The 27,077-nt window shown below is 54.6% G+C and overlaps 1 protein-coding gene and 1 long non-coding RNA gene across 2 annotated transcripts in view; one reads left to right on the top strand and one right to left on the bottom strand.

Moving 5' to 3' along the window:
* Positions 1-39: 39 nt before the first annotated feature.
* Positions 40-27,077, bottom strand: part of SLCO3A1 (solute carrier organic anion transporter family member 3A1) — a 183,683-nt gene continuing 156,645 nt past the window's right edge. Inside the window, 4 exon segments of the mRNA XM_037510033.2 lie at positions 40-608; positions 7,992-8,234; positions 18,227-18,291; positions 20,626-20,801. Coding sequence (XP_037365930.1) covers positions 526-608; positions 7,992-8,234; positions 18,227-18,291; positions 20,626-20,801 — 567 coding nt within the window. The 3' untranslated portion in view covers positions 40-525.
* LOC119244308 (uncharacterized) lies at positions 12,459-14,989 on the top strand. Its single transcript, XR_005124926.1, has 3 exons — positions 12,459-12,769; positions 14,001-14,237; positions 14,829-14,989. It is a non-coding gene; the product is annotated as an uncharacterized LOC119244308 (long non-coding RNA).

Here is a 27,077-nt window from a genome sequence, read left to right as displayed (position 1 = left end):
GACAAGCTAACAGAGATGACCGAGGAGACAGAGGAAGAATTAAAATAGTGCCTTTAATATAATTTTCAGCAAACGTACATATGTACTTTACATCACATATTTCTAAACTGCTCATCTGGAAAATAGAAGCTGCAAAAATACAGAATATCACACTCATCACCTAGTGAGTATGTGCTTTCCCCTCCGTTCTGTGGACTGGGGTGGCCTCACCCCCTCTGGTTAAAAATCCAGCCTGGGCTGCTTTGGGAAGAGCTGGCGGAGCCCTTGGGGTTTCTAAAGCAGGTCAGCAAGCCGTCCCTACGGGGCCAAGGAGGGATAGGCCGGGGTCCGCACAGCAGGCCGTGACGCTTCAGCCACCTGGACGGCGCCCACTCTGAGGGTTCAGAGGAGTCCCGCCTCGGGCACCTCCTCAGTCCTCGTCACAGGCCTGAGCTCGGGGCCTCAAAGGACCACAGGCGGCCGGACGATCCCCCCGGGGCCCTGGGTGCTGGGAAGGGCGGCGGGCTGTTCTCGCGGGCCGGGCCCTCAGCTGCTCACAAAGGAGTCTTCGGAAGGTGGATGTGACTCGGGGCAGCCTTTCTCAGTCTCAATGTCTCGGTACTCTGTGCCTAGAGGGAGAGGGAAGAGAGCCAAGAGGAGAGAGGTCGGTCTTTCTGCTTCCCCACCGGTTTCTCGGCTTATCTAACAGCATCGCGTTTCCAGCGGGTGGGCCAGGACGGAGGTCACGGCAGTGAGCGCTGAGCGGGGTGGCATGGCACCCGGGGACCAGAGAGCAAGCCTGGGCCCTCTGGAAGGCCAGCTCTGTGTGAGGCGCGCATCCGCTGGGTCTGTCAGCAGCGTGGGGGAGGCCTGACCCAGGCCTGTGAACCCTCAGGAACCACCTGGCTCTCTCTGGATGTGGGGGCGTGCCCGAGAAGGCCATGGCGTCATGCCATGCTTCTGGGACACCCCTGCTTTTCGTTCAGCTGTAGATTCGCACTGTGGACCGAGGGAACCATTTTCTCGGGAGCAGGCCTTTTCAGCCACACTTCTCTCTCACCCAGAGGCCGCGGCTTCATTTGAAAGGTGTTAAAAGCCCTGTGTTGGCTTATGAGCCGTGAAGCTGTCATGGACGGAGACAGGGGCTCTTGTGGCTGATGATGGGGTCTCAGAAGTCCCCGGGGGTGGCACAGAGGTGACAGTGTGGACATGTCACCCCTTTCCTTGGGATTCTGCATGGAGATGCGGCTGGTGGTGCTGGGGCATCCTTTCCGAACCTTCCCAAGGTTCAAGTTGTAGTGTTGGAGGGGGGTTTCTGGGTCTCTGGGTCTCTGGGGAGCCATGGGGGCAGGGAGGGGAAGGAGAGCATTGGGGGTGGTTCTTGAGTGCAGAATGTGTAAGGCAGAGGACAAGGTGGTGCTGGTACCTTTTGTTAGGTGGCCAAGGTGGAAGCAGGAACAAATGTTTTCTAAAGGGTCTCCTATGTTATTCAAGTAAGGAATTTTCTCACGCTGGATTCCTGTGCCCATGGGCAAAATGCTGCAGAAGGTTTTGACTCCGGCCCTGGGCTCATTTCTCTGTGTCACTGGCTTTGCAGGGGGAGTTCTCATGATAGAGGACTTGTTGGCTTCTGGAAGCTCCCTAAGAAGCGTTCTCTGGTGGCTGGTTCAAGAGTCAGAGAGCCCTGGCCTTGGCTTATGGTGACCTTGGGAAGCCTTAGTTTTCTGATCCTTAAGGTGGATCAAATGATACTCACCTCACGGGACCGTGAGAGAACGCAGTGGGAGAGCTACCTGGCATGTGCGCCTCTAAATCGTAAGACTCGAGCCCCCAGCATACTCCGGGGTTAGCTTGTCCCCCTTGCAAGGGACCTTCCTGCCCTGCGTGTTCCACATCCCCTCAGGGCCTTTGACCCGACAGTCTTGGCAGCCATCTCTCCAGAGAGCCATCTCCTCTTAAGTCCGTATGAATTTAAGAAAAACACTCTTTTGGTGGATTTTGGGGAAAGGTAAAATCTCAGCCTACAGAATGTCAAATCTCCAGAAAGCTTGACTGTGTTACTTCATTTGCTCACACCAAAAGAACATAATCACTTTGCCTTATGGAAAAATATTCAGAATTTATGCTCGTCAGCACCTCCTGATTGTTGACCTGAATCATTAATACAAAAGCAGAAACATCTAGAATCTGTTCCTGGAGGCTGGTATCTGGTAAGAGAGACCTCCAACATGACCAGCATGAAGGCCTGGTCAGGCTCCCAGGGTGGTGCTGTGACTGCAGTGCTGGTGGTGGCAGGCAGGCAGGAGAGATCCTGGGGTCTCCCCCACAGCTGAGGACCAGCCCTGGGGAGCACCTGGGGAACACCTTGTTGCTTTGAACGTGTATCTGAGGATGTGTTTGGGTGTTTCCTCTTACCTGTCTGCCTCTGGCAGAAAACACCATATAAATCAATCAAGTGTTCTGTGGGCTAACAGGAAGGCCAGACACCCCTAGAACAGAGCAGTGTCCCGAGGGTTACAGTGGGGCATTTGTGGGACCCTGCCATCTCCCTCGGTAAGGAGCAGGTCCCCTTATAGCCAAGAACACAGGCTTTGGATCCACAGACCTGGGTTCGAACCCCGGCTCTGGCTTGTGACCTTGACTTCCTCCTGGAAGGCCTCCAAGCCTCATTCTCCTCTCCTGTAAATGCAAGTTGAATAGCAGTTCTGCCTCACAGGGCTGCTGTGAGAGTAAGTGAGCCAACGCACGACAATAAGCTGGTTCTGGGAAGTGCTGGGTAAATGTTAGCTGTGATGGTTATTAGTTATTATTAGTGTTCACCATTGTCCCACCTGCCGCATCTGTTAGCTCAGAATGCCGGGGTCCTGTGTCGGTGGGAAGGGGAGGGGACTTGAAAGATGACTCAGGGTCTAGTTTCACTCTTGTTGTTCTTCTTTCATTTCCCCCTCCCATGTCCACGTCCCCCATTTATGAGATAAGGACGGCGGCTCAGGTAGACTCCCCGGCGGGCCTCAGGGTGCAGGGGACTGTGAACTGTACGGTTCAGCTCCCCTGATTACACAAGACAAAGACAACGCTGCCTGTAATTATACCACCTGGCAGTAACGGGTCCTTACCTCGCTCTTAGAAATGGGATACCTGGGTGAGATTTATGTGGTCGGGACAGTATTGACAGACCCTGGCTGAGGGCCTCTCCCACTTGAGACGTGGCCGGTGCTGCAGCAGCTCCGGCTGACTCCGCACACACTCCTTGTGGCCTCACGCCTCAGCTTGGGCTCCAGAGATCAGCACCCTGGACCCGGGCCGCACTCAGCACTGCCTGCCCCCGTGAGTAATTGTGGGAATGCGGCCTGCTTTGCTCAGACTCTGCGTAGGGCTGTTCCTGGCTGCCACAGCAGCGTTGAGTAGTTTCAACAAAACCAGATGGGCCTCAAAACCTGAAACACGTACTGACTCATCCTTTACAGCAAGTCCGTAGACTTGCTGGGTAAAGGCCCCGTTCTTGGCTCGGGGGGCTCTTCTTGCACCAGCACCACACCCCAACCTGGGCTGTGTTCAGGTCTGTCTGGCTCACCGAGGCGCTCTTGAAGCCTGGTAGTCACCTGTCTGGCCCGGAGCCTAGCACACAGCCAGCGTCGTAAAGGAATGTGTGAGGAAATAGGTGTTTAGGAAACACTGAGCTCACACAGTGTACCCCCAACTGACACCCCACAAAGGAGAACAGCCATGAGGAAGGGAGGTAAGCGCAGACAGCATGGCATCCACATGCTGGATGGGAAACAGCCCCCCACTGGGGTGTCTGACAAAAATATCTTGTGACTCCCACCAGCTAGAGACTCTCCTGTTTTATCAATTATTGAGCAGCCACCGTATTCCGGGGAGTCTGGGTCTGAAGGTTGGCATTTAGGGCCACTTCCTCTAAGAGACGAGGGCCAGGACTAAGAGTCTGGGACCCAGGGCTGCACTGCGCTGGGGGAGAGCTGGGCCTAACGCACAGGGAGGAAGGGACGTGAGCGGAGGATAAGGCCTGTTGGAGGCTCAGACTTATTTTCCAGGCCAGATCTAAAGTCTGTCTCCGGGAAAACGTGGCACCTCTTAGGTGTCTGACATGAACTCTTAAGTTAAAAGGACACAGAGATCGTGGCAGAAAGGAGGCAAGCAAGAGGGCTGTGAGGGCCCTGCTCTGCGTCTGGTGAGTCTCCGGCTTCTGCAGGGAACCGGTTCTCCTGTAACATCAAAGCAGCTGAGCACCGACGGCAAATATTCTGTCTGTTGGGCTGAAAACTGGTTGCCTGTTTCTTTCCCCTCATCCAAACCAAACCAGATTCACAACAACACTAAGTAGGGCGTGAGCCACCGGCCCAGGACAGACGGGGGGCCCTGTCTTTCCCTGTCTGCTCTGGACGCCATGGGCAGCCACATGCATTTCTACAGGTCGGCTCTCACTGCCCAGGCCGCACAGGGCAGCGCTGGGCTGGCCGGCAGGTCCAGATGGGCGGAAAGAGCCCCTGATTCGCAGGACCTGAGCAGCAGAAGGGAAGAAAAGCAGCTCTGTGGGCCCCAGCAGATCCCACTTCTTAGAGCATTTCTCTGTGAGTGTAAATCTGTACACACGTGTGTATGGTCTCCATTTTACATGCTACTCGACATGTGGCTGGCTCCGGAAGTGTGAGAGAGAACTGATTAGCAACCAGAGTTGGGTCTTTTTCCTGAGAAAATTCCTTGGGGTTGTGGGTCTTCACCCTGGGGACCCCCAGTGCCCTGGTGTGGGATGTTTCTGTGAGTCGCCCAGGCCTGGAGCTTTCTACAGAAGGGCTGGGAAACCCCACTCCCGCATGAGGAAGGCCCTAGCCGGAGGCGGGACATTCTGACTGGAATAGCTGGAAGCTCTCATTGGAGGTGGAATCAGGGATTTGAAGGTGTAGCTGCCATTTAACGAAACTTTAAAATCACACTCCAGGAAGCTATTCCACGGGGAGGCGGTGGCAGCAGCAGCGGCTTCATGGCAAAGCACATTCCTGCCTGCTCAGAACACATTAGGAAGCCTGTCAGAGGGCTCTGCAGACGCTCTAGGCTTTCCCTTGTTCTCCCGCCTGTGGGACACCGCCAGCAAGCACCTCGGGGACTGGGCGCGCAGGCCTGTCTCGCTGCGCTGCTTGGGTTGTGAGGACCACTCGTGAGCAGTGCCCGCGGCAGGGGCGTCCCTAGGGTGCCTCAGAGCAAGGCCTGGGCTGAGGGAAGTGGCAGCCCTGTCCTGAGAGGGAGATGCTGCCACAGAAAGTGCTTCTTGGTCTCTGTAGGAGTTTACAAAAACCTGTCAGTAGTGGCCAGAGTGAGACTTCCCATCCAGCCCTGGGCAGGTTTAGCCAAGCTGGTCAGCGGGAGGGCTTAGCTTTCACTGCCCGGGTTGATTCTGTCCCGGACACTTGTATTTCCTGGAAGTCCAGTGGCGAGCTCAGCACTCAGAACCAGGGACCAGTGGGGGCTGGGTCTAGTGCTGCAGGTACCGTGGTCCTCTGCGGCACACAAGGAAAATTAACTCAGACTGGGATTTCCATTCTGTAGTAGGTGAGAGAAATTAAAATTGTAAAGGGCGACACAGTAATTTCAGGAGTCATCTTGTAAGAGGGAACTTTAAATGTACACCCAGTTGTTGACCACACACCGAGCCCAGAGACAGTAACACCTTAGGTCATTTCTCCTAACACCTTGGCAGACACCATCGCACACAGACTTGCTAGAAAGATTTTTTTTCTAAGTAAAAAGCAAACAACCCTGTGAACTCTGGGCTCCAAGGCCTGGATGTGTGTGCTGTGTCTGTGGAGCTGCAGGTCTAAAAGGGCGAGCTGATCCCAAGCCGGTGCAGAAAGGGGTGAGCCTTGGGTGACAGGGCTCCCGTGCTTTGGGGACTGTTTGGAGAGCCACCGTGCGTCTGGCGACATGCTGATGGCCACTCCACTGACACGAGCAACGACACACCCGGCGGGGAAGAGGCGTGTGGCAGAAGCCTGTCAGGCAGCCGAGCAGGGGGACCTCAGGGCGCTCTTGGGGTGTCCTGCCTTGGTGCCTTCTCTAGTTGTAGGCTGTTGTCCAGAAGCCCCCATTTAAGGTATGAGGACCTGGCCACAGCACCTGCTGGCTCTCCCCCTACTCCCCGATTCTTTTGTTGCCTGGTGAGTGAATGAAGAGAATGTGTTGCAAGTGAACCCCAAACCAGCAATCCTTGAGGTCGCTGCTGAAGCCTCAGGAGCAGTCAGGACCTGGGCGGGTGTGCGTGCAGCTGCCCCTCAGCTCTGCCCCCATGGAAATGGCCTCCCGAGGCTGAGTCTACGGCTGCAAGAGGACGTCTCACCTGCGTCTTACCCCAGACGACAACAGGTGTGCTCTCTAGCTCTCTGAGGTTCACTGTCAACACTCACAGACGCCTCTTAGCTCCAGGCTGACCCTGAGAGCACAGCTGACATTCCCGTGCCCTGCACACGCATGCAGGAGCTCGTGGGTCGCGCGTGCCAGACACGCAGACCACTCAGCAGCTGGTGCTGGGGCCGTCCGCTCCCTTTCCGTCCCCAGAGACACGCACCATGCACACAGCCCACAGCTGAGCGTGCCGCCTCCACAGGTGGAAAAGGAACGCCTCTTGCAACCTGCAGCATGAATATGAACGACTCCCCATGACAGTGATCGCTGATCGCGGGGCATAAAGCGAGAAGGCAAATTTGCAATTCATCACATTATTCCCCGTTGTCTCAGATGTGATTCCTTTAAAGGCAGGCTGCACAGACACACTCTGCTGCAGCAGCTTCTTCTTCTTGTACCACATTGTGTATTCTCCTTCTCCCAGAATATTTGTATGAGAGTAAAATGATAAAAAAAATTACAATAGATTAATTGCATCCCTTGAATCACATTATATTTTTGGTGCATTAAAAAAAAAAAAGTAAAAGCAACCAGCATAATAAATTGGGCCTAAGAGACTGTGTTAGTGACTGAAGGGCCAACACAGATTTTAGAAGGAGTTAAAAATAGTATTAGAAGATTATACAGACAACAGTTGGAAATTCATATGCACTGCATTTCTTTAAAAAAATGGCAAAATGTTTGGCAAATGTAAGCAAATGACTTGGACTGGGGTGGGTCTCACTGGCTCTGAGCGAAGTCGGTCATAGCCAGGTGGGGCCCACGGCTTCCTGAGGTCACTCTGCGGGGCGGGGGAGCGGAGGGGCTGGCCCCCACGCCCGGCTCCCCCTCGGACCCTCAGTCTGGAACATGGACATGGAGCTGGTGAGAGGAGCCAATCAGCGTCCGGCACGGATCACCCGAGAGCATCGCTGAGAGGGCTCTGGGGCCTGGAACCACATGCAGACTGGGTGAGGCGTCTACACAGTGACCCATATTGCGAGAGTTAGAGGGGAGTGGAGCCCACTCCTGGCCTGTGCGCGCCCCGCCCCGCCTTGGGGGGGGGGCGGTGGTGCGGCTGTCACTAGTGCTTATCCTGGCATGTTGTCAACTTGGTTTTTTAGTAGACTCTGTAATGTTTCTGTTTGGATGTGTGTGGATATCCGGACAGGTCCGTCCTCCAAGCTGGCCACCATGTTCCCTGAATTTGGCAGTGCCTGTTGCTTGCAGCTCTCGGCTTCCTGAAAACCCAGAGGCGCCTCCAACAGGGTCGGCTCTGCGCCCCGGCAGGTGGAACGTCCTGGTGGGCTCCTGTCTGGCTCTGATGTTGAGGAAGAGGTCGTGTGTGCATGTGTGCGTGTGTGTGCGTGTGTGTGTGTGTCGAGTTACTTATTTTTTTTGGAAGCTTTTTGTTTTTTGTTTTTTTTTTACGAAAAATGACCCTTGGGTCACTAATACAGAGTTGAGCCCGTGTAGTCGCTATAAAACGGATTCCATGTTCTCACACCACTCGTGGTCTTCCAGGTTATAGATAAACTTTGTCCTATGGGTCTGGTTTGGGGGCACAGGGTCCCTCCCCAGATTGTCTAGGGTCAGAGTAGAGGCAAAGAACTCACTGGTGCTCAGCCCGCCCTCGTGGTTTTTGATGTAGCGCGAGTAGTTCTTCCGCAGGCACTGCCACGTGGTGGTGTACAGGACGAAGGCGAAGGACTTCAGCGCGATGGCGATGCTGACGTACAGGTGTCTGTAGGCCACGTTGTCGTACAGGACGCAGGCGCCCTGCTCGCCGCAGAAGGCGCTCCAGAACAGGCAGGTGGAGTCGATGCCGGCCCCGAAGATGAGGGGTGGGGGGATGAAGCCTGTGGGGGAGAGCATATGTCAGGGGGCAGCTCTGGGGGCTGCGCAGAAACCCTCCCTCAGGGCTGCAGGGCCAGCAGGGAGCAGGCCCTTTGGGAGGTCGAATCACTGGAGCTGAAGCCCAGGTCTCTTGACTACACAAACCTGCAGGTGTGGTTGAAGCCCCTGGGCCTCGGTTTCCATGTGTGCAAAGTGGGGTGCTGCCCGTTCTTACCAGAGGGCTGTGAGGAGTAATGAGTGAGGAGGTGCAAAGCTTTAAGAACCGTGCCTGGAGCATGGTTAGCACTGAGTGAGTGACCTCCAGTGTCACTGTTGTAACTGCGATCCTCATCTGCTTGGGTTTGAGGGGGAAAGAGAAGTCGTCCCCAAAGGGGGGCTGCTTACCATCAAAGAGCACCCCGCCCAGGAAAAAGGGAAAGGCGTGGGGCTGATCTCTTACAGGAGCTGCTAGGGCTGTGCGCGGCTCGGGTTGTGGTGGGGAGCAGAAGGTGAAGGGCCCTGACAGCTCCTCTGCCCCTCGGTGTCACCTGGGGCTAGACTGCTTTTCATTCCGAGCCAGGAAAAGGCTTAAAAAGCCTCAGGTTAGAGTGTTCAAAAGGGCCAGAGTTGGAAACTCCTCCACGCTCTGTCCCTGCTACTGTGTTTCTGTCCTCCTAGCCCTGGCTGCAGGGCCCTCGTCCTGGCTGCACCTTGCTGTCATCTGGGGCGGTGAGTCAGAGCTCTCGGCACGTGGCCTGGCCCTCAGCGTTGCTGAAACACAGGCTCTTGGGTGGCTCTGGCCTGTGGGGGACAACGTGCCGTCTATGGGAGAGCAGTGACTGGGTGGGAATCAAGTGCTTCACAGAAATGGTCCCCAAGGCCAGAATGGGGTGCCTTTACCTGCAGGGAGCCCTCAGGAGGAGGACGTGATGGCTGGAGTGGATGTTGACTGTTCTGAGATCCAGGCCCAGCTAGGAGGAATATTCATTTGAGGGTCAGCCCTGGAGTGTCTTTTGTTTTTTATTAAGGATGGGCCCTCTGAAAATGGGATGCAATATAGACCCTTAGTCCAGAAGAATACATCTACCCAGAAAATTGCACACACATTCCAGGGGTTGGAAGACCCCTCGAGTCCATGGCCGTCTGCCAGAGTAGGGAACACTGCACGAATCTGACCGTAGTTAGGAGGGAGGAGAAGGCTCAGCGACACGCCTGGATCAGGGAGACGGCTGCATCGCACTGCAGACCAGCCCAGCAGAGCCTCCGGCCACGCCTCTGTCCTTAGCCTGCTCTGTGCTTGCTACCCAGAGAGCGGCCCTGGGGGGATTTTAGTGGAATCCTCTCCAGACCTCCCGAGCCCCACACAGCCTGCTCCTCCTCTGCAGCTCCCAGGTCAGGTTGGTCTTGCAGAATCAGAAAACTGGGTGAGTCCCCCCAGTTTCCCCACCCCAGCTTTGTCCTCATTTAACTGAAATGAGAGCCAAGTAGAGGGACTGCCCTCCCGTGGTGGTTAAGGACACAGACCTGGAGCCAGTTTTAATTTCGGGCAGACGCCGGGAGAGGGACCCTTGATCACCGCGTCCATTCACCTCTCTGTGGCCCCAGGTTTTCTCAGGTTGTGGGTAGCTCCAAATGCTCCCCCTCACCCATTCTCCAGTGGTCACTCCGCTCTGTCCTTGTGCAATGGGGAGAAAGGCAATGCCCCCCCCGCCCCCAACCCCAGCACAAGATCTGCATGGGGCTCTGGGGATTGTCTGGTGCCTGGGAGCCATGTGCCATCCACAGCAGGCACTTGTTGAAACCAAAAATAGCCTCTGAAAATGCCAAGTACCTGAATCTGGGGCTGAAATGGAGCTGGCTATTAGGAGGGGTATATTTCTGCGAGCTGGCAGCGTCTATTTCACCCTGCCTACTGTCATTCTGTCACCAGCTGCAAAGTCCCCCAAAGAGCCACAGCGAGGAGAAAGCCCAGGGCCTAGCAGAGTTCCTCACGCTCTATTCGGTGTCCATTCCGGAAGGCATGTGTGCGAGACATAAGGAGCCGAAAGCCTTCGGGCACGTCGCTTGATCTCTAAAACGGAGGCGTCCAGCCTGCTGGTCAGGGTCAAGGTGAGCCTGTCTGCAAACAAGGTGTCACCCGAGGGTCAGACCCTCCCACAGCATCAGGCCTGCTGCTGCCTTATCTGTGTTAACCCAGAGGATTCGGGGGACAGGTAGATACTCAACCCACAGTTACTGTCACTATTATCCCTTTCGGTGTCTTTACTGCCAAATTCGCAGCTTCCCATTTATTGACTTAAAATTCCTTCCCCAGTTCTAGCTATTGGGTCCTGAATTTGACATGGGCAGAGACTGCCAGTGGTGCCATTCTAGAACTCACCTGGCTCGTGGAGGTGGGTGCAGCAGGCCCTTCCTGGTAGTTCTCATACACAGCCCACCCCCTTATGTTTATCACCCACTGGAACCCAAGAAAATTCCAGGCAGTCCCTGTGTGGGTGCTGGTGCCCAGTGGGAGACCTCATGTGACTGTACCCCTTTGTGGTAACACCCTGTCTGGCTGCACATCACAATCCTCTCTGTAATCCCATAACCCCCTTCTCTCTGTAATCCCATAACCCCCTTATATATTTTTTTGTAAGCAGAGGTTTATGTGTATTTTTAATCATTGGTTTAATGTAAATGAGTTCTAGCTTCCTTGTTGAAGGGACTCATTTCAACTGATGTTTCCAACACGTTTCTTAGACCTGGTCTCATAAGGTGGGGGGGGAAGGGAAGGAGGGGAGACAGACAAGGGAAGGGGGAGACAGACAAGGGAGGAACGGGGTGGGGGACACACAGGAAGGAAGAGCGAACATGACTGACACCACTAAGGGGAGCAGAGGGCAAGAGGAGAGGCCCCCTGCACCTTGCGTGGCTTGGCTCCCTTGGCCGGGTCTCGAACTCAGGCCGTCAGGCCGTAGCAGCACCGCAGCACTGAGCCTTAACCCGCTCGGCCACCGGGGAGGCCCTTCTCACCCTCTGGCTTTAAGGCTACTCGTACTTCTCCGGAGGGAGCGCGTCTGCTCTGGTGATGATGCGCTCATGGAAACGCCTCTGAAACTGGGCCTCTGCAGGTGCAGCCCATGTCCTGAGAGGGCAGCGAGGGGTCAACCACGCGGTCTGGCATCCGCTCATCGGGAGCCTGCGCTCAAGCGGGCCTCGAGTTTACAGTCCGCGTGGCCCGTCGCCGCCGCCACGGGCGGGTGCTGACATGCACGGCGGCTCCCGTCTGGGGGCGCCGACTCGCGCGTCTAGCCAGGAACGGCCGTCCAGTCTCCCTTCCGTGGCAGGGCCCGGAGGCGAGCGTGGACGCCTTGCAGCGACCCCACAGAAAGTCTCCAGCGCCACGATGCCGAGATTGTGCAGGGAAGCTCCTGGGAGGGCCCCAGAGAGCTGTCCGAGGGCGTCCAGAAGCGGGAGGAAAGCTGGAGGCTCCTTTTAGAGTTTGAGGTGCCGCCTGGCCCATCTCACCTTGGCCAAGAATTCCCAAGACGCTCACTCAGGTCCATGCCATCCTGATGCAGCCGGAAGGGCCCTTCAGGGAGTCCTCATGCAAGGCCTTCCAGTCTGGGGTGCGGCTGCTGTATCTCCCCGCAGCCCCTCGCTCTGTCCTCTGCTCCCAAGGGTGCCGGGTTCAGGCTGAGTCGGGGAGCCCCGCTGAGCAGAGAAGGAGCTTCACTCTGGGGGTTTCTACCTGCGGCGGGGCCCGGGCTCCCGGCCTCTCTAGGGCCGCCCCTCGCGCGCGTCCTCAGCGTCAGCGGCGCCCGCACCTCATAATCCTATAACCACCTTATTTTACACAGAGAAACTGGCGGTGAGGGAGATTATTTATCTTGATATTTCATAACCCTCAAACCCAATCATCTCTTCCTACTCATTGCAAAGTGTGTTGATTTTAGAGCTCTCAGGGATTTCCAGGGTCACAGAGAACATCTTATTTACCCTTCTGCTGAGTTCCCGGGATACTGGCTCGCGGGAGCGTGGGAGGGAGCCGCGGAGAGGGAGGCACAGGGGCTTCGCTCTCTGCTCTTGGCAAAGCTCAGAGTCCTCCCTTCTCTGGTGCTTGGCACGGAGAGGGCTGGAGGCAGCAGGACACCCAGCAGGTGGGCAGGCACTTGGCAGGAGGGGGGCGGGCTCTCCCCTGCAGGTCACTAGGTGGGGGGAGGAAGCATGGATTCGGGATTCCGACTCTGCCCCTGGGGCCCTGGCAAGCTACCCATGTTTACTGAGCCTCAGTCTCATTGTTTAGGAAGTGGGCACAATAAGGCCTGCTTGGCTGAGTTTTTGTACGGGTTTAATGAGCCTGCACTTGTAAAGGCCGCTGCTATGGTGGCTCCAGCGAAGCTGGCTCCCGGCCGGCTCTCTCAGCTTTCCTTTGGAGAAGTGAAAATTGGCCCGCTTTGAAATCACCATCTCCAGAGAGAGCTGCAGACAGCGAGAGCTGCAGACAGCGAGAGCTGCAGACAGCCTGCAGGCCGAGATCCAGCAGGAGCACCAACAGGCAGCGGTCCTTCACATGGTAAGGTCCAGTCCGTTTTGGGGGGATCAGCTGCCTCTGCAAAGGAGGCCCAGCAGGCCCAGCGCAGAGCATCTGTCCAAGGTCACACCCTGGCTGCCGAGGAAGGAGCAGCAGGTGTGTGTGTGTGTGGGGGGGGGCGGGGAATATGGAGATAGTGTGGCTACGTCCTCACTGTGCTGGAAAAGACCAGCCTTCTCCGGGGAGCTTGCAGGAGTAGCCCCCTATTCTCTCCATGTCTGTGGGGGGGAAATCATGGACTGAGAAGGCAGTATCTCAGGTCCCGCCACTGGGGTGGGTCTCCTGGGGCTCAGTTTAGGCTGGGGTGTGCCAGTACAGAGAATATTAAAAGGATTAAATCTGACTTCCTATTCCATTTGGGCTCAAACCGCAGCTATATATTTTTCAGTGCAAAAACTGCAGCACCACTGAAGGAAATTGCCTCTGTTTTCCTGAAATCTATTAACAGAGATTAAACCTCAGGGCCTTGTATTTTGGCTATTTAATTCACTCTCCTGGTGGAAAAGGCCACGCCTATTTATATTCTTGGGTCTAAACTTAAAGGCTTTTGTAAGAAAAATGAATTCACATTCCTTTATGGGACAGAAACAGGAGCTGAAAATTACGCCGTCATTTACATTTCAAAAGAGCCCTTCCTCCCGGCCTGCCTGCCAAGACTGGAATTCACACTGGAATCGCTATTCAAGCTGGTGCAGGGGCTGTTCTGTCCAGCATGAGAGGGGGCTCACAGGAGAACAAGGATGTTCTCCTGAAAAGATTAATGAGTTTCTCGGCTTTGGCGATGCCAAGGAGGAGACTGGATGGTTGACACGGGCCAGCACACGCTGCTGACAGCTGACAGTCACTTTTCTTGACTCCCAGAAGCTGGTAGGGAGCTCCTCTGTTCTCACTTCATTCCTGCGCACCTTGTTCAAGTTGCAAAGGCTCAAAGCCAGGGTGCTAGGCCGTGAAGCCCTGGCAAATGGTTCCCCCTCAGTGTAGGTGAAGTTGAGCTGGCCAGCGCGTTTTGGGAGGGCAGCACTTCACTGGGGCCTAATAAATGGCTGCCCAATAAGTAAACAAATGCACGGGGGTGGGGGGGGTGGGGGTGGGGGTGGGGGGGTGGGTAGGGGCTCCAGGCACCCAGCCATGGTGCTCCACTCCCTACCACCCAAGGCTGCTGTCCGCCGCCTCCCGAGCATTCATTGTGTTCATGTCTCCCTCTTGCCCATAGAGCTGCTTCCTGATGCTTCACAGGACATGCTCAACCAACACTTGAGCCTCATCAGCAGCTTCAGATGTACTTCTAGAGGAATCCACCGGTACCGGGGCCCAAGGACGGCTGCTCAAGAATACTACCTGTTCCTGCCACCTGTACCTGGCTCCCAGGCTGCACCTGAGGCTGGTGTTCCCCGTGCTCCTTGCTAGCAGGTCGTTCTGGAAGGTTGTGCCCAGCCCATCCCTCCCAGAGGTATCTCAATGGCCTGTTAGTTTTCGCCACCTCTGGTGTCTACACAGCCCAGTCCTGGGGTGGGGGCGGGGGCAGGTCCTCAGCTCTATCTTGGGCTGTGCGTCTCTGCTTTCATCCAGACGGTACAGAGCTTGCATAGACGCTGATCCACAACACGGTTTCTCTTTCTCTTCATCCCACTGCTCTACCCTCAGGCAGCTCCTCACTTGACTTGTCCTGCGGAACCGCCTTGTACCTGCCTCCCAGGCTGCTCTTTCTAGATCAAAATTCTGAATGCATGTCCACTCTCCCGTCTCAAACCAGCATCGGCTATTTCTGCATGTCCTACACGCCTCCCAGACTCGCTTCAATCTCCTCCTGGGCCCCTGAAGGCAGGAGCTGGCTCCTGCTTGCTTGTACAGCCCTGGTGGTGTCTATAGCAGCGCCTTGAACACAGCAGGCCCTGGGATCAGGCCCTGAGGCAGGTGGGGGCCCCCACCCAGCGTGGAATCTGGGGGTAACCTGATTACACCAGGGCCCCTGCAGAGCAGGGCTCATCCAGTTCACTCTGAATTTACCCACCTGCGGGGACCTTTCTCCTCACTGCCCCAGGTGACGCGCACTTCAAGGACAGGTGACCCATGCCTGGCCACTCACTGCTTATGCCGCCCTGGCATTGTCAGCTCCACCCCTGTAAGTGCAACAGCTCTGGTGGCAGATTCCAGTTCTCTTTACTACATCGTAGTAAAGATGTGGCTCCCCCACCTCTTCCTACCAGCCGGGTAAGTCACTTCAGCCCCACTCTGACAGCCTCGATTCTTTGCTCCACACACCTTGCTCTGCACCTGCTATCCATTCCGTGTTCATTCACTCCAGGGCTGCTGGGCTCTCACCTCCTCAGCCCTGCAGCCCCGGCCCTTTCTACCAGCTCCTTTCCGTGGCGTGGAAAGCAACAGGGAAAACAGTCTCGAGTTAGCTTCTGAGTTCTGCCCCCTTCCTTGCTCCTCTCAGCCAAGTGTCTGGAAGGAACCGTCTCCTCATGCTGACCCCGCTACCTTGTGCTCGGCCCTCCCCACCCTCACTCCAGTGACAGGTGCTTCCACGAACATCAATCAGTCAGGTTACAGGAGTCACATTTGAAGTGCTTGGTAGCCACACGGGGGCAGGGGCGGACATTTCCATCATCATCCCAGCCATCGCTGGTTTATGCCTTAGTCCTCATCAGGATCTCCCTCTTTGAATAAGTATCTGAGGGGCAAGAATCCTGTGACAGATCTTGCAACAGGCCCAAGCCTGTTGCAAGATCTGTCACAGGATTCTTGCCCCTCAGATACTCCAGCCTGCACCCTCCGTGCAGACACCCACCCTGAAGGCTCTCCCTCCTCAGTGTTTCTCCTACCTCGGCAGCTGCCAACCGCCCAGGCCTCCATCAGTGGCTTAGTAGTGAGTCCCCACGTGGCAGACGACGGCCTTGTCATGCCACTAGTGACCTTCATTTGCCTTAGACCTGAAGGTCACACCTGCCATTATTAACACAGCGGCCCTTTCTGGCCGCGTTCCTGACAAGCTGCCCTCTCCAGCCCTACCTTTACACCCCCACCCTGCATCCCGTCCCACCAAGCACACCCTCTGCTCCTTGCTCCTCATGCCTCGGGCAGGACCCACATCCTTTCTACCCCATACACCTGCTTCCATCTGCGGTCAGGCTAGGCGGCTCCTCCGCCCGTGTCCCCTGAACCATGCTGGAGCCATCCCAGCTCTCTACATAGTGACATTCCCCACCATAGTCCCATCAACCAACCGCTTTTCATCAAAAGATGGCGCCATGTCCTACCCTTCTAGAGCAGTTTTCCAGACTCCGATCAGTCACTGATCATCCAAACAGGAGTAGGTCAGCACCAACTTTTTAAAAAGCAGGACGAGAACCGAAACTGAACCCATCATGGATATTAGGGGTGAATCCCTGCTCATGAAGTTTTTGTTTCAGCTCTTCTACCCACGTGCATGTGTGTGCTGGGCCACAAGGTGAGCCTCCGCGGCAGCCCTGGCTCACCGTCCAGAGCCGAAGACCAGTCTGGGGCTGCTCCTGGGCGGGCGACAGTGCTTTAAAGCGATACTGTATAATCTTAATGCCTTACAGTGCCCAGTAGTTTTCAGAGAAAAAAAAAACTTGTAAATGTTTTTTCATTTTGTGCTAATAAAATTATTCAAAACATATGTTCACAATTTTTACCAGCTATGTATCGAATCCTTAGCACTTATTTAGAGGTGCAGGCTGGGACTCCCTGGGGGCTCCACCGTCCCAGGCCTGCTCCCAGGAGCAGAGTAGGGCTCACTTACCTGGTGCCTGGACCCACACACACAGACAGTGAGCTGAAGGTGTGCGCGCAGTGGTTTCACTGTTTTCAGAAAGAAGGGCCTCTAACTGCTGCCACCTGGTATTACAATCCACCCCCGCCCCCAAATGAGGCTCAGTATTGCGGGGTGGGGAGGGGCATCACAATAAATGCATAGTCTGCCTTCCCAGTGCAAAGGGAAAAAAGAACTATAGCTCTGTGACTGTCAAGTTCTTTTGGGAAGGCCAAAATATTTTGGCTTGAATTACTGAGGAACCTGGTATCTTCACATAGACACCATCTCACTTTATCATGAACTAGAAGAGAGACCAACGTACCCACAAACCTGCACTGATACTGGCTGGGAGGAGTTGTTTCAGGTGGGGCACAAATGATCACAGCGACTGACTGGCACTTACTCGCTCTCAGCGGAGGAGGGACGTGAAGAGGGGTCATGCCACTCCCCATGGAGGGCAGCCTATGGCCATTCCATATCATTTCTATAGGAATTAATCTCATAATACATTTTTTTCAAGAATATGTTTATACCCTCTTTAAAGATAATAGCTGCCACCATTTTCAAGTTCCATTTGCCAAGATTTTTCCCTGTTTATGCATATTTTCAAAACATCTGAGTATATAGTATATTTTAAGTCCTTGTCCTAGTCTATCAATATTTTTCTTCCCAGGATTTTAAAGGGAAACAAATCCTGGGATTATAGACCACAATGCATGTATCTAATACTTTTCTGTTGGAAAGTTGGATTGTTGCCGATTTTTCACTTTTAAAACATTTCCGTAAACATTTCTATATAGCTCGGTCTTTGTGCTCATCCATGGTTAAAAACTTGGAATGAAGAATTTAATCTTCACTCTGAAAGTATGAGCCACAGTTATTTCCCTTTGCACATTCATGTACCACTAACATCTGTTTAAGTCCAGTGACCTGCTATTCAAGGAAAAATGCTGACCCACCTTGGTCTTGACAAAGGGATGCTCATAAACCAATCGAGGGAGTGAGGGGCATGATGGGGGCAGGGTCACCTGGCTGGCCTTTGCAACTTTGCCCCATGTGGGTCAGCTCCCTGGCAGGACTGCATGATGGCTGAGCCATTCCCAACCTCTGCTTCCCTGGCTTTAAATTGAGGGGCTGGACTTTATTCCTTCTGTCAACACATGCCACAGCATGCAGGTTCTGAGGCTCGAGGGCCCCACGGCTCCATTCTGGAGCCCCAGGTGAATAAACTACCTCCATTTGGGAAAACAAAGTCCAGAGTGTCCATATAGGCACTATTGTGAGACGCCCTCCCTCTCCCAGGGGGTGGCCCTGTAAATGAAGCATCTCACCAGCTGCTGAGGGAGGGAGCTGGGTGACACCAATAAAGTCTTTTCCCTTTAGTGCCATCACTTTCTTCCCTAAGCTGATGAGAAATCAGGGTGGAAGCAAGACAAAATTGCAGAGACGCAAGCTTCGCAATACCCAGGGAGTGCCGAGCTTAGGTCTAAACCCCGAGTGAAATTTTCAGACGTGACAACTCTCTTGTTTACCAAGAATTAAATGTCACAGAAGAAAAAAGGCAAACCCAAGAAATGGGACAATTTTTGCTGCTATTTACTCACCTGGTTATAAATAAGCATCCAATTCATTATTGAGGCAATAAAGTGAATACGTACCCAACAGACGGAGGAGGAGAAAAAGAACTCCCAGGGCGTAAGACTTGAGCTCTGGGCTGACGGTCCTGCGTGCAGAGAGACAGGAAAAAGAAAAGGATCCTTATCACCCGCTTTAATTAACAGACCCCAGAGCCACTGCAGCTGCCCATCAAGACACCTCCTTTAGAAAATGACGAATGGTTTTGGTTTTTCCCCCTGCCCTCCCTGCCTAAAATCTAAAAAATAACTCCAACTGCATTGGAAAGATAAGTTTTAGAATTTAACAGTGTGTTTTAATAACTGGAGCTAATCTTGTCACTCGAAGGACCAAATGCAGACGTGGCCTGTACAGTCTTTATTTAAAGGTATTTTGCCTTTGCTGGGACAAGGACAGGCCAGAGGTGTGGGGGTGAGAGGACTCACTAGAAACAGTGGGGAACAGAACAGGCAGATTGACTGAAATACACTGCTGAGGGGAGCAGCGGGCGAGACAGGAGACGTCTGCTGCCCCATGTGGGTCAGCTCCCTGGCTGGGAATCGAACTCAGGCTGTAGTGCTGATAGTGCTGAAACAACCCCTGGGCCACCAGGCAGGCCCAGGGGTGCCTCTTAAGTGATTGGCCTCAGCAAGGGAAACCATCCTTGTGTGCCCAAGGAACCAGAACCATGACCCCTGTCTCTATCTTGAAACAACCCATTTATCTTCATCCACTATCAGCACTTTCTCCACTGAAAAAAGTACCTTCATGTAATCACAGTTCTTTGTCTTGAACTGACTCAATCTCCTTGTCTTTAGTTTATCCACCACAGACCCTTTAGAATGATCTTTCTGCACATTTTCGAGAACATTCTCTGGGCTGGGAGTGATGGTAGAGGGAGGTTTGGAAATGACCAATTCCCACTCCACGTAGAAGGGGCCTACGGCTGATGAGCAGGGGGACAGCTAGTCCTCAGGACCCCTGTCCATGGAGTTGGTAGCTGCCGTTCTCTTCTGTCCACTGACAGCACCGGGTTCAGGTCTCAGTAGGCAGGCATCTCGGTAGAGAGAGCCAGAAGACACTGTCAAGCCAAAGGATGTGGCTGTGGTCGTCACCATTTTGGCCCTATTGATATGCACATTTCTTCCTCACTATAAAGAGCATGATGTAGGCAACCTGGCACAGGTGGAGACTTGCAGAAACCACCCTCTGGCTGATGAGATCAGTGTTTCCCCACAGAAATGGGCTCAGATTCTTCAGAATGTGCATGTTATAAAACCCTAGTTCTTCAAAGCGATCCACACCATGGTTCCAGTTTCTGCACACTCATTTCAAGGTACTGAATTGAAATATGCATAAAGAGAGGTAAACTCCCCCTAGCAAGAAGACACACTGGCAAAATGAGCTTGAATATTCATCACTTGAATTTGATGTCCTGGGAATAACAGCAACAAGACACTAAGATCTGCCGCTGATCCTGCTGGGAAACAGGTTCCCACAGGAGGAACAATCCTCCTCAGATGGAGTTATGGAGAAATGGGGGGTTCAGTCTGATTATTATTAAAAATTCAGGGCAAGGTCGGGGTGGAGGCGTACATGCTACAGCTTACTTCCTCTCTCTCTGGGCCTCTGCCTCCCCATCTGTAGAAGCAGGTGCTGATAAGGATGTAAGGGCCAGGGGCCTCCCTGGTGGCACAGGGGTTAAGAGCAGCACTGTGAAGCTGTCCGCAGCCTCAGCAGCACGAGTTCCAGCCCCAGCCAGGGAGCTACCCCCATGGTGCAGCAGGCCTCTCCTGACTCATCTGCTGCTCCCCTCAGCAGTGTATTTCAGTAGATTTGCCTTTTCTGCTCCCCACGGGCCAGGGCTGGCTCTCATCTGGGCCCTGGTGCCCACGTGGAATAGCCATGATGGCACGCTGGCCCAGAAGCCACCACCCCGGTCATTGAGGTGAGCAACAGCTGTGAGCACACGCTTCCAGCATGCCCAGTGGCGCCTTGGCGGCCGCACTTACTCTCAACCCACAGCCTCCACCTCGTGTTTAACGCCGTGTTGAGAATTCTGGGAGCGTTGCTTAAGCGCTGCCCAATCCAGCTCCCTGTCCTGTAACCTTACTGGTGGCTGTGAAGGACAGCAGCTCCTCGTTCTCTCCTTAGGTGAGATCCAGGCAGACATGGGGCCACTGCCTTTGGTTAGAAAGGCCACTGCCGCTTCCTTGCCTGAGGACCCCTGTCCACCAACCCAACCCAAGGACTCAACCCCTGACCACTGCCCTGCCCTGCCACTGGCAGAAGCCCCCTCCGGCCCCTGCCCTTGGCTGTGGACAGGACCTCCAGGCCTCTGGACTAAGCAGCCTGCAGCCAGTCTGCTTCTCCCCCGTCAGCAGCGGTGGGTGAGGTGCAGCCACACCCCGGGCCGGCCGCTGGGCGCCCACGCGGAGCTCACCTGATGAGGATGATGACCGAGGGCGTCTGCGCCATGGCCCCTATCATGCTGCAGACACACATGACGCACAGAAAGGTGAGGAAGGCCTCTTGGCACCCGGGACTGGGGCATTTTCCGGGAACCACGGTGGCATTCTCGGGCGGGACAGTGGTGAGGCACGCACAGCCGGTCAGATTCTGAAAGGCAAGAAAGAGCGGCCCTTTTAGCTCCGGCTTCCAAATCCAGAGGCGCTGTCAGGCAGCGCGGCCACAGCCTAAGCCTGCGCTGGCGGCCCTGCGTGAGCTAGGCCTGCACCCACGAGTCAGCGGTCAACAGAGGCTGCATAGCTCCTGCAAATAAGGCAATGCTCGTGGGGAGGAGAGCAGATTCCCACCTCCTGTCTCATTTCCAGGCTCCAGAACCCCTCGGCCAGCCCTGCCCCAGACAGACGTGTCCCCCCAGAACAATGGGAGAGGAAATGCACTTCCACCGTGCGATAAGACATTGCCAAATTAACATTGTAATTACTTGCCAATTTGTCCTCTCTTGTGCAGTTACAATTACACTGAAGAATATTAAAAGAAGTAAATCAGGGAGCTGCACGCTGTCGTCACCTCAGTACCCGCGGGAGCATGGCGACAAAGGCTACGCACCGGCTCGCGGAAGGTTCTGGAGTGCCTGAGTCAGGGATGCTAAGAGGTGCTCCGGAGCTTAGGGCGGACAGTGGGGTGCACAGCGAGGGCAGGGGGGTGGCATTTATTAATACGTGATCTGAGCACACTAAGGAAAAGCCCTTTGCTCTGCGTGGACCCTGCCTGGCTGCCCCGCTCGCATCCAGCAGCTTCCGAGGGGAGAGGGAGGAGCTGAGCCAATCACGGTCCCGTAAGAGTGGTGCAGAGAACTTTAATAAGCGCAACATGAAACCAACTATAAATGATTCGTTGCTTTTCTCTCCAGGACTCCCAGCGCAGCACACCGGGGGGTCCTCCACAGGGTCAAGTACGTGCCCTGTGGCTTCCACACTCCCCCCACCCCCCCAAGAATGCATAGCGGGGCTTTTCTTATTCCATAGTGTTGCCTGGGGCACTTTTCAGGGTGTCCGAAAGCCTTTATGTTCCCCCGAGACAGCATCCTGGATGACCGTGCCCACGTGGGGACCATCATCCGCAAGGGAGGGCGACACTCTGCGGCTGGACCCCTTTTTCCATGCAGCCGTTGTTAGGGGGAAAAGGCTGTCCTAAAGCTAATTCCATACAGGCTTTGTGGACTCCACCCCCACCCCAGGCCAAAGCCAAAGACACTGGGAACTCCAAATCCCATCACCACCCAAGGGAAGGTGGCTGGGACCTGAGGGTGGGGTTAAGCAGCAAGATTGGTATAAAGCCAGACACGTGGGCTTTGGAGGGGTCCCCCATTTTGGCTCTCGGCCAGCTCGCAGCGTCCGGCCAGCTCTGAGAGTGACTTTGGGTTTCCAGGTCGGCGGATCGGGTAGGACGCATTAAAGACTTTATTTCCCTATTTTCTCCCTGAGTTGTACATTTTCCTTATTTCCTTTTCCCTTGTAAATAAACCTTTTATTAACCTTTTGTGTGTGCCTGCAGTGGAGTATTCATAAGTCCCTTTAAAGCGCACGGGTGAGGACCCACAGCCAAGCAACGTGTCCAATATCGGGGCTGCCCTATAACAGCATCACAGCAGGTCCTGTGCCGACGGCCTGAGCACAGCACCCAGGGGCGCCGTGAACATGCGGGAGGTGCAAGGTCCCACCCACTGACACTTTCTCTACTTCCAAATGCAGCACAAGTCTCCCTCCTGGCTGGCCCAGACTCCCAAGCTCCCCCTCTGTGGGCCTAGCACTTCCCTGCAGGAGGGCATGTCCCACCCGCTGCAGGACCCTTTCTGTCCTGGGGGAGCCCATGCTCCTGGGCTGAGGACTATGTTCTGTGTTCTGCGCCTGCTTGACATGGTCCTGAGACTCAGCAGAGAGTTCCAGAATGCACATGGGAACATGCATGTGGACACTAAGTGGCCGCGAGCGAGTCTTCCTCAGCTTTGGTCAGGAACCAGGGCGCCGCCCGGCTGTGACTCACCCCGCCCAGGAAAGGAAGCTGCTGTCTCCACCCCAACTTCACTGTTGGACTTTTCACTTTTCTAACTCACGCACTACCTCTCACCCCAGCCACTCTGCAACGGCTTCTGTCCCCGCCGCAGGATCGGATACGATCATGCTGGGGTCGCCGGTGGCCACATATGCCGAACCCCGACCCTCTCTCGTACACAACATGTCCTTCCTTGAGAACATGCACCGCTCCCTCCTTTTTACACTTCCTGATGTTTGAACCCTACGAACATAGCATTTACTCAAAAAATTTAAAACTCGAGAGCATGAAAAAATAAAGAATGAAAGACAAATAACAGAGTCCCCGCAAATTGTACCCCCGTGCCTCATTCAGTCATTAATTTAAATCAAGAAACGTTCCAGTGATGGGGATAAATAATTACAATAAAGCTGGAGACCATAAAAAGAGAAAAATTACTCTCTGGGATCTTGGATGCCTTTGCCACTGATGAAGGAAATCACAGGCGTGCTATTTTGACAGCTCGTATTACAAGAACAAAATACTTGTCATGTTTCAAAAGAGACTGGCGAATAAAGTAGTTTTGTTTGGGTTCCCCCCATGCTCCCCACCAATGGAGTGATTCTGATTAACCGTACAAACAGAACTAATTTCTAGGTTGAGAGAAGACTTTCTAAGGGCGTGATGATATCTGCGATAAGAGTTTGCTGTCAAACTTGGACGGTCGAGAGTGAGTCCCAACATTCTGCGCTACTGTTTTTATCTAACATGCTCAGTTCTCAGGAGGAACCGAAAATTTCTACGCAGTGTCAGGCCCTGGTGCTGTTGTCCAGGAAGAGGCTCTGCAGAGAGGGTGCTGGCACACGCGGTGCTCTGCCACCCGGCCCGTGCCTGTGCCATCTCGCACCCTTTTGGCCGGCTTCCTAACAGCCGAGAGCCAGCTGGGGACTGCTGACTCCGCCACAATAGATGGAGACGCTGTCCTCTGAATAACGTGCTCCTGTGTGTCCTAGACATTTATGGATTCTTTCATGATTCAGTGAAGTTTCCCCGACACGCTCCTGTCATTTATTACTGTCCTTTTGTAGCTTAGAAGCGCTTCACCTCATTGGCCCAACCCAAGCTGCTATTTCCAAGCAAGGACCTCGGAGCTCAACACAAAGAGCCCTGCCAGCGACCTACAGGCAGAGGGAGATTGAAACACCACAGGAAGGAACGCGCTCCCTCGCAGGGTCACGGCTGCAGGATAATGGCCAGAGAGGAAGGTTCTGAGATGAAAGCACATCTTCCTCTCACCTCCGTCACCTGTGAGGCAGGACAGGGGGACATCCTGCCAGAGCCTTAATTGCCTCCTGCCAAAGAGGAGGAGAGGGCTGCTCTTTGGGGAGCAGCGAGGCTTGCTCTTTGTCAAGTAGGGAGAGGTGGGCTGAGCTGGAAGGGGAAGGCCTTGGCTGCAACTCAGAATGAACACCAGGCCCTCCTGGCTCCCCTGCAGCCTTCATGCCCCTTCCTCAGACTCACAAGGCCAGGGCGCTGCTTATGTGCAGCCCACGAGATGTCCTTCCTGCCTAGCCCCAGCGAGCCCCACGCACACTTCACGACAAAGGCAGGGCCCTGCCCACACTCCTCAGGGAAGCACATGCTCACACCCTCCTTCCAACGCCAGCCCCAGCCAATCCCTGCCGATGTCCACCCTGAACTGTCTGCCTCTCTGCTTCCTTCTCTTAGCAGAGAAGGAAGCCGCCTGGCCTTTGATGCCACCTCTTCTTGTAAATAAAACATTATTCCAGATTAGAAAGGGACAGCTGTTCATTTTAGACCATTAGAAATACACAGTAAAAATTAAAAAACTACGTCACAATTCCTTTTTCAGTTCCTAGCCAGAGCAACTGTTGTGAGTAGTCGGCGAGACAGCCTGGTCTTCAGTCTAGGCTCTGCTTGTTCTTTGCTAGAACGTGTTCTTCTCACTCGACACAGATCTAATTACCTAGGGCTGCCCTTGGGTGTTCCCATGTGCATGACTCTACTACCACACTCATCTCGGGGCAAACTTGCGCCCTTCACTCTAGTTCTCGTGCCAAGCCCAGAACCCAGCGGCGGTGCCCCAAGACAGCTTGGTCCAGAATATTCACCAGAACCTGCCGACCAACCATCATCAGGTTGGGTACAGACTTACAACTCAGTCCTGGCACTTGGGGACGGGCTGTGAAGGGGCCCGCAGCCTCCCAGCCTGCGGGCCAGACAACAAACAGGCAGGAACACTGGACCGGGGTACCCCAGCAGTGGGGTGGCCAGGTGGAGACTTCCCTGCTCCCGCTCATCGCTGCTCCCTGCAGGCACTGTGTGCACTTTGGTGCACCTTTAAGCCAGGCCAGGGCCCAGATCTGTGCCTCAGCTGCCCAGCCTGCTTCAGTGTGGTTCAGGCCATAGCTGGGTGCACAGGTGACGCATTCTGTTGCGGTGCTGGTGGGGCACCCCAGGTTCTGCTTGCCTTTTCTGGCAGGCCAGGGCATGAGCAATGAGGCAGGAAAGGAGACTCAAGTGGGGTACTCAGTGTCAGATCATGTGCTGACCTGTTTCTAGAAAGACGCGGTCTTAAGAGCTCACCCTTTGTAGGGCAGCAGTGGTTCTCAACTGTGGCGGGCGATTCTACCCCCTCCCCAGGGTAAGTAGGGGTGGCTGCTCTTGGCCTTGGCTGGTGGAGTTGGGGATGCTGCCATGTGCCATGGGTTGCAGGACGCAGGCGCCAAGGGGCACCACACCAGGTGGAGACTGCCTTTGCTGAAAGCTGGTTACCCACCAAGGACATGCAGGTCTTCACAGCTACTGAAGCCTAGGCCCACTGCAGGGTGAGGCAGCCAGACAACCTGAGGACGGGGCTCCAAACTCATGCATTAAAAGCTTGCAGGCAGTGCCAGCGTGTAGCCAGGGCTGAATCCTGAACGCCAGGTTCCCTGCTTGTGTCCAGGGGCCCCTCCCTCCACAGAACCACCTCTGTGTGCCAGCCAAACAGGCGTCCTGGGAATACTAGTGTCTGGACGGGGACGAATAAGTGAATTAGTCAGCTATCTCAGCCCCCGACAACGGCTGTGCTACACTGTCCTGACGTCCAGTGGCTGAGAGAAGCTTGTGTTTTAGTCAATTATTCAGAACATCAAAAGGCTACAGCTTCCAGCAGTCAGGCAGCGGCATACCAACACGCTTCTGTCGGAATAATTACTTCTGAGAGTGAAAGGTACAGAAACAATCTGGACAATATATTCATGCCAAAGGAAGCTTACGGAATTAACTTGCAATCTTTTTTGTCACCCCTTCTGGTCATAGGCAACGAGGAGAATTAGAAATTGTACATTAAAATGCAACCCTAGAAACTTCCATGGTCATTACCCAAGGAGTTATAAAATAACAAAAAACAGAACCCCGGCCAGGGCAGGAAGGAAGGGCTAATATTAGGAAACCACTAACACGAACCAGATTTTCCCATCATCGGAATTATCTGATTGGTGGCTTCCCAGCTAACCCAGTTATGGGAAATTTTCACAGATCTTGATGGGAAGCTCTGAAGCAGCAAGAGACAAACAAAGACCGGGTCCATCTTTAGCACTGAAGCCTGCACCTGCCAACTGCTGGTGGAGACAGACGTGCTGTGTCCAGGGCACCCTGGGGCTCTGTGACGTCAGCCCTGAGCCCGGCCGGGCACCTGGGAGGCCCTGCTGGCTCTGGGATGCAGGCGTCCACACCAGGGCCCCACTGGACGCTGTGCCCAGTGAGGGCCATGTGGCGTGAACGAGCCACATGGTGGGAAGGACCTGGCTGGGAGCAAGTAGGTGCCAGATTGGTAGGAGAGAGTGACTGGGAGACGAGGCTGCTCAGCAGCAGAGGCAGCCTTGGCACAGGAGGACTCAGGCAGGAAGATTGTCCCTGACCAAAGGAGCAGCATGTGCAAAGGTCCGGGGGCAAGGAAGAGCTGGTGCATGCGGGAAGCCGGGGAAGGTTCACGGTGTTCCTTTAAGAGGCGGGAGGCGTGAGGTGTGAGGAGAGGCAGCCAGCACAGGCCATCTCGGCAGAACGTGTGCAGCACAGGCACAGAGGCCCCCACAGGTTGGAAAAGGAGGGCGTCCTCAGCAGGGAAACCGCAGTCAAAGACAGGGTCTGGCATGGGGTAGACCCCACCCCAATGCTAGCACCTCCGAGGTCACTGGCCACATCTGCCCCGAGGGAGCAGAGGCCTCAAGTGAGGTCCTATGGATGGCCGAGGGCAGGGAGAGGGAGGGGCACTGGACAGTAGCCCATAGTGAATCCATTTACTTCTTGTAACGGGACAATAACCAGAACTGATTTATAATAGAACTTTCTGGATATTAAAATGTTAATGAAATTGTTGTCATGGAAAAG

This window comes from Talpa occidentalis, unplaced genomic scaffold, assembly GCF_014898055.3.
Source record: "Talpa occidentalis isolate TD23 unplaced genomic scaffold, MPIMG_talOcc4v2.1 talOcc4.14, whole genome shotgun sequence".
Lineage (NCBI taxonomy): Eukaryota > Metazoa > Chordata > Mammalia > Eulipotyphla > Talpidae > Talpa > Talpa occidentalis.
Note: the sequence above shows the minus strand (reverse complement) of the source record. Positions and strands in the feature narration are given on the sequence as shown.